This window comes from Coregonus clupeaformis, unplaced genomic scaffold (genome assembly GCF_020615455.1).
Source record: "Coregonus clupeaformis isolate EN_2021a unplaced genomic scaffold, ASM2061545v1 scaf0624, whole genome shotgun sequence".
In the NCBI taxonomy this organism is placed as follows: Eukaryota; Metazoa; Chordata; class Actinopteri; order Salmoniformes; family Salmonidae; genus Coregonus; species Coregonus clupeaformis.
In genome coordinates, this window is record NW_025534079.1 from 211182 (window position 1) to 217500 (window position 6319).

The window sequence follows — 6319 nt, forward strand, 5'->3', positions numbered from 1 at the left end:
TGCCATTGAACTAGATGGGGCGGGTCTTTAACCGATGACGCGGTATATTGTGACGCCCGGAAGGGTCTTTAGTTGCAGTACCGCGGGAATTGGTTGCAGCCATTGCTAGGCTTGACCTTTTTTCATTTTTTTAATGGGAAGTGTCAGGCTCGGCAGGGAGTACATTTTGGAGCGTTTCGCTCCGCCTTAAACCACTAGGAGCAGAGCTCCCCTATGGGGCGGAGCTCCACGATATAGAACGATTAGTTACCGGAGTGTAACTCCAGTTCTATGAGTGGAGCGGAGCCCCATAGGGGAGCTCTGCTCCTAGTGGTTTACCCTCTGCCCTAAGGCAGAAACAGCCTGAAGCAAATTTATGCACACACCTACAGCCAATAGGAGTACAGGTGTCCCTATATAAGGGAACCCGTTCCCTCAATCTGCCTCCCGAGATATTATCTTCAGCGAGACTAGAGAGGGTCGGTAGGGCCTTAATTCCTATGGGGCTCCGCTCCACTCATAGAACTGGAGTTACACTCCGGTAACTAATCGATTTCATGTCGGACATTTTGGCGCTCACGCGAAATGACACAAAGTAACAAAGTCGGAGGGACACAAAGTAGCCTCTCACTCGCTGCCTGTGGGTGGGAACCGGCTTAGGGCTGTCTGTCTGTCTGTCTGTCCCTCGCTCCAATTGGATAAGGCCACACCGGCCCGGTGGCCAATCGTTGCCTCTTGTGGCGAGGTATAAGTACGGCTCTCGAAGTGGCGAGCGGCTCATTCAGACTTTCTGTGACTTTCTCAAGCTACCAATATGAGCGGAAGAGGCAAAACCGGAGGCAAGGCCAGGGCGAAGGCAAAGACCCGTTCATCCCGTGCCGGGCTCCAGTTCCCCGTGGGCCGTGTGCACAGGCTGCTGCGCAAAGGCAACTACGCCGAAGCGTGTGGGCGCTGGCGCACCAGTCTACCTGGCCGCCGTGCTCGAGTACCTGACTGCTGAGATCCTGGAGTTGGCCGGCAACGCTGCCCGTGACAACAAGAAGACTCGTATCATCCCCCGTCACCTGCAGCTGGCCGTCCGTAACGACGAGGAACTGAACAAACTGCTCGGCGGTGTGACCATCGCTCAGGGTGGTGTGCTGCCCAACATCCAGGCAGTGCTACTCCCCAAGAAGACCGAGAAGGCAGTTAAAGCCAAGTAAATTCGCTACTGCGACTTCAACTTGACTACTCAACCCCCAAAGGCTCTTTTAAGAGCCAACCACCTAGCTCTCCAAAAGCGCAAAGTACCTTTCTATGACCGCTACACATTGAGTGGGTGTATACACAACTATTTCGACATTCTGTGCCCACATGAGGCCTTGCATGAACAACACCTACTAGGCCTCGTTTGCCATAGCAGGCTAGCATTAGATTACAACGTCCCTATAAGATGTCACTCTTGACTTTGGCGACTATTATTGCGCGTAAAGGGCCGGCGGCGTCCTATTGGCGCGCACCAGGAGTTTGAATTTTGGAGAGGCCGGGCCTCCCGTCCAATGGCCAACGGAGGAGGCCTGCGCAACGGCCAATCGGGGTGGTGGGGGAGATGGTGTCCAATCAGCAGGCGACACTGCCGGCTTTATAAACTTCACATAGGCATTTCGAGGCTATACTCCCGACTGTCAGAGAAGCGCCATGGCCAGAACCAAGCAAACCGCTCGCAAATCCACCGGTGGCAAAGCCCCCAGGAAGCAGCTCGCCACTAAGGCTGCTCGCAAGAGTGCCCCGGCCACCGGCGGTGTGAAGAAGCCTCACCGTTACAGGCCCGGCACCGTGGCTCTGAGAGAGATCCGTCGTTACCAGAAGTCCACTGAGCTGCTCATCCGCAAGCTGCCCTTCCAGCGCCTGGTGCGAGAAATCGCCCAGGACTTCAAGACCGACCTGCGCTTCCAGAGCTCCGCCGTGATGGCCCTGCAGGAGGCTAGCGAGGCTTACCTGGTCGGTCTGTTCGAGGACACCAACCTGTGCGCCATCCACGCCAAGCGGGTGACCATCATGCCCAAGGACATCCAGCTGGCCCGCCGTATTCGCGGAGAGCGCGCATAAATGAGGATGACCTGAACTCCAAAATCCCCCAAAGGTTCTTTTAAGAGCCACCTCCATATTTCCATCAAAAAGGCACAATTGTTCCATGTATACACGCACCTCTACATTACCCACCATGTGTGTTGTTCACTAACACGTCTAAAAGTTACGTATTGCACCTTTTCGTTGCCTGAAGTCTAGCTTCAATGTGTGTGTATGTGTATATATATACACAACCATATATACAACCGTCTGGCATCATACACTTACTTTGGACTACAGTAATCCCTCGTTTATCGCGGGGGTTACGTTCCGAAAATGACCCGCGTTAAGTGAAATCCGCGAAATAGAAAACTTTTTTTTTTTTACAATTAGCAACTATTACATGTATACAAATACAGTGACTCACGTGTAGGCCGTTTCACTGCTCTTCAGACTGGGCCGCTGCATCCTGACTGCGCTCTGCAGTGTTCTCTTCTTCTGAAGCCCGCGGTGCAGGTGTGTTTGTTCGGGGAGAAGAACATAGTGATAGGCAGCTGTTGTCGCTCTTTTTTCTTCTTTGCAAAAAGATCCTTGTACACCGACATGCCACCATCGATTACGTTGGAGAACTGTAACGAACGGCTCATCAAAGGGTCCCATTCCTCAGCTACTCGCTTAAGTTCAGTGGCCATTCGCACCATGGTTGCTAAGCGACCAAGCGTTAGTCCTTCCTCCTCATCTCTCGTGTCCTCTTCTCCCTCTTCTCTTTCATCGTCGCCCGTCCGCAGGTGCTTTTGTCGGTCCAGGCCGTTTAGTCGACATTATGGGTTTAGGAGATGTTCGAAATTACAAGATAATTTGGCCAACTTAATGTAAATTTGCCAAGCTGTTTTATGTACGTACACATAACTGCACGAGACGACAAAATGATAGCACAATTCGTAGCATGTTTTGATACAAGAAGCGGGAGTGAGTTTTTAGCGAATCAGAATGCAGAGCACAATGCACCAAAAAAAAAAAAATGCATTATGAAAATCCGCGAAATAGCGAATCCGCGATAAGTGAACCGCGAAGTGGCGAGGGATCACTGTATAGTAGCACAGTAAAATGCTTTACAAAGGAGGGGGAAAAGAAACGAGTGATAATATAGGCCGAATAGTTACAAGAATGGTGTTCAGATGAATAATTGACACTATTAGTTGTGTCATTAGTTGCCTTGAATGCAGTCCAGAAGAAACATTGCATGCCAACTTACTTTGAAAGTCCCATGTTGCAGTGCTGCTGAGAGACTCATGCAGAGGCCCAAACTTTACAGTGGAGCACGGAGGCCATCTTGTGGTTAAATGTGGGTACTGCACCTCATGGTCATTTGCTCTTTAGGCCAGCGTTTCCCAAACGCGGTCCTGGGGTCCCCAAGGGGTGCGCGTTTTGCCCTAGCACTCCACAGCTGATTCTAATACTCCCAGCTTGATGATGATGAGTTGATTATTTGAATCAGCTGTGTAGTGCTGGGGCAAAAACTCCCAAAACGTGGCCCGAGTTTGGGAAACCCTGCTTTAGGCTAATACTAGCCTATTAGGATGGCTTGGTTCGATCGCTTTAATGGCAACTGCTAAACTCTAGTTTTCACTAATTACTTGTCCCAGGTCACCATTATGAATCCAATAGCAAAACAAATGTTTCAAAATTGCTCAATAGTGAAAAAAGGCCAGGAAACGATGGGTTCTCAGCAATATTTCACCAACAACCAATCACTATTCAAGCATAGACATTAGGATCATCAACAAATATTCCTAAGTCATACTACAAAAGGGTTGTAACGAAATGGATTTGTCTGTTCAATGCAAGTTCAACGTCAAAGAAAAAGTGCATCACCACAACAAACGTGTCTTTAGATACACTGTAAAAAATGACTTTGTGGAATGTACTCAAGCTATTACAGTCAACAAAGGCACACGTCATATTATTGAGTAGATCTTTTTGCTTGTTTTTATGAGTAGATAAGCTTGAGTAAGTTGAGTTGATGTGGTCCAATACATTGAGTAAAGATGATAGAGACGTAAAAAGGATTATATTACGTTGATTCGACTCAAATAGACACTGAGAGACTGAGAGACTGAGAGAGTGAGTGAGTGAGTGAGAGAGAGAGAGAGAGAGAGAGAGAGAGTGTGAGTGAGTGAGTGAATGAGAGAGTGAGACTGAGAGAGTGAGAGTGTGAGTGAGTGAGACTGAGAGACAGAGAGTGAGTGAGTGAGAGACTGAGAGAGTAGGTGAGTGAGTGAGAGAGAGAGAGAGAGAGAGAGAGAGAGAGAGAGAGTGAGTGAGTGAGTGAGAGAGACTGAGAGACTGAGAGTGAGTGAGTGAGTGTTCCACATAGCCTATATCAGTATTTGAGTATGTTTCCCGCGCACGGTAGGTGCTTTCACGTCACCTTTGAAATCGCTCCTCCCTAGTCCCCTAGAACGAGCGCCCTCCCCTTTGCAACGGCTCCGAACATATCACAGAGGCGCGCTTTCTGTGCCGCTGGCCTCAATCAGGTCGACCAAACGCAGATAATAGCTCTCCACGCACCGTTGCTGAAGTCATTCATTCACTTGAACTCATACTAGCGAACACACCATGTCTGGAAGAGGCAAAGGCGGCAAGGGACTCGGAAAAGGAGGCGCCAAGCGTCACCGCAAAGTTCTCCGCGATAACATCCAGGGAATCACCAAACCCGCTATCCGCCGTCTGGCTCGCCGCGGCGGCGTGAAGCGTATTTCCGGTCTGATCTACGAGGAGACCCGCGGTGTCCTGAAGGTGTTCCTGGAGAACGTGATCCGTGACGCAGTCACCTACACCGAGCACGCCAAGAGGAAGACCGTTACCGCTATGGACGTGGTCTACGCTCTGAAACGTCAGGGACGCACCCTGTACGGTTTCGGCGGTTAAAGTCACTCTCTTCGGAACCACAACACCCCGACTCGAACCCAAAGGCTCTTTTAAGAGCCACCCACATCCGCTTCAAAAGGGCCCATTCCATATAGTGTTTTTTTTCTTCCGTATGCTATTTGGTAGGAAAGTATGAGCCACTTCGAGTGGACAGGGAGTATTAAATAGAGGATTCTAATGTCCCTTCCCGTTTTAGCGCACAGAGGGAGGCCTATATCTGACAGTGGCAAAGTGTAGTGACGTTGTTATTTTGGGTCAAGCAATAGTGGCATTTGGACAACATAAAGCCACCACCAGTCGGTAGACGTGCCTCGAAAAGAGGGGGACAGCGCGCGCGCACACACAGTCCAAAATGGGAGCCCTATGTCTGACGGTGCCAACGTGGGCAATTCTATCACCAGCATTATGTGGCACAACAATCGTGCCATTCGGACAACTATTCAGGCCCCCCTTTTGAAACACACAATTCCCCATCGGTCACAGAGCATAGGCTATAGAGAGGAGGGAGGGTGTGAGGACCCGCGCGCGCCCTCAATTGTCTTTGTTCGGGAAGCTAGCCTCTGAGCGGAAGGCTCTTTTGAGCGCTAGAGCTCCACTGGGCAAATAGCAGGGGCGCCTACGAGCAAGCAGGGGAGTGTCCACGGCCGCCGACTTTGATTCGCTTCCTCTTCATAAGACGGGTAAGCGCCCTTCACCCCCTCATTCGTTTCTGAGAAGCAACGAGACATCATCATGCCCGAGCCAGCAAAGTCAGCGCCCAAGAAGGGCTCCAAGAAAGCCGTCACCAAGACCGCAGGGAAGGGGCGGCAAGAAGCGCAGAAAGTCCAGGAAGGAGAGTTACGCCATCTACGTGTACAAGGTCCTGAAGCAGGTCCACCCCGACACCGGCATCTCCTCCAAGGCCATGGGAATCATGAACTCGTTCGTGAACGACATCTTCGAGCGTATCGCCGGAGAGTCCTCTCGCCTGGCCCACTACAACAAGCGTTCTACCATCACCTCCAGGGAGATCCAGACCGCCGTGCGCCTGCTGCTCCCCGGTGAACTTGCCAAACACGCCGTGTCCGAGGGCACCAAGGCCGTAACCAAGTACACCAGCTCCAAGTAAACAGCGCATTTGGACTGCTCTACTAACCCAAAGGCTCTTTTAAGAGCCACCCACTCTGTCAGTAAAAAGAGCATTTCCATCGCCACCGAATGAATGCGCAGGTAGGCTGCGTTACATTGTAGGACCGCGGTTACATTGTATCATTGTTTAATGGGCGGCGCGCGCCGGGCTCGAAGAACGGCTACATTGTATCATTTCCCCCGCCCGTTCCAGCGTAGGGGTTTAGCACGCCTTTTTTGTTGTCTTTGCACG

The 6319-nt window shown here is 50.9% G+C and overlaps 1 protein-coding gene across 1 annotated transcript; it reads left to right on the plus strand.

The window, feature by feature from the left end:
- Window positions 1-4607: 4607 nt before the first annotated feature.
- Window positions 4608-5020, plus strand: LOC123485244 (histone H4). The gene has a single exon (XM_045216171.1). It carries the CDS (start codon window positions 4648-4650, stop codon window positions 4957-4959), a length of 312 nt encoding a protein of 103 aa, XP_045072106.1. The 5' UTR covers window positions 4608-4647; the 3' UTR covers window positions 4960-5020.
- The last annotated feature ends 1299 nt before the right edge of the window (window positions 5021-6319 follow it).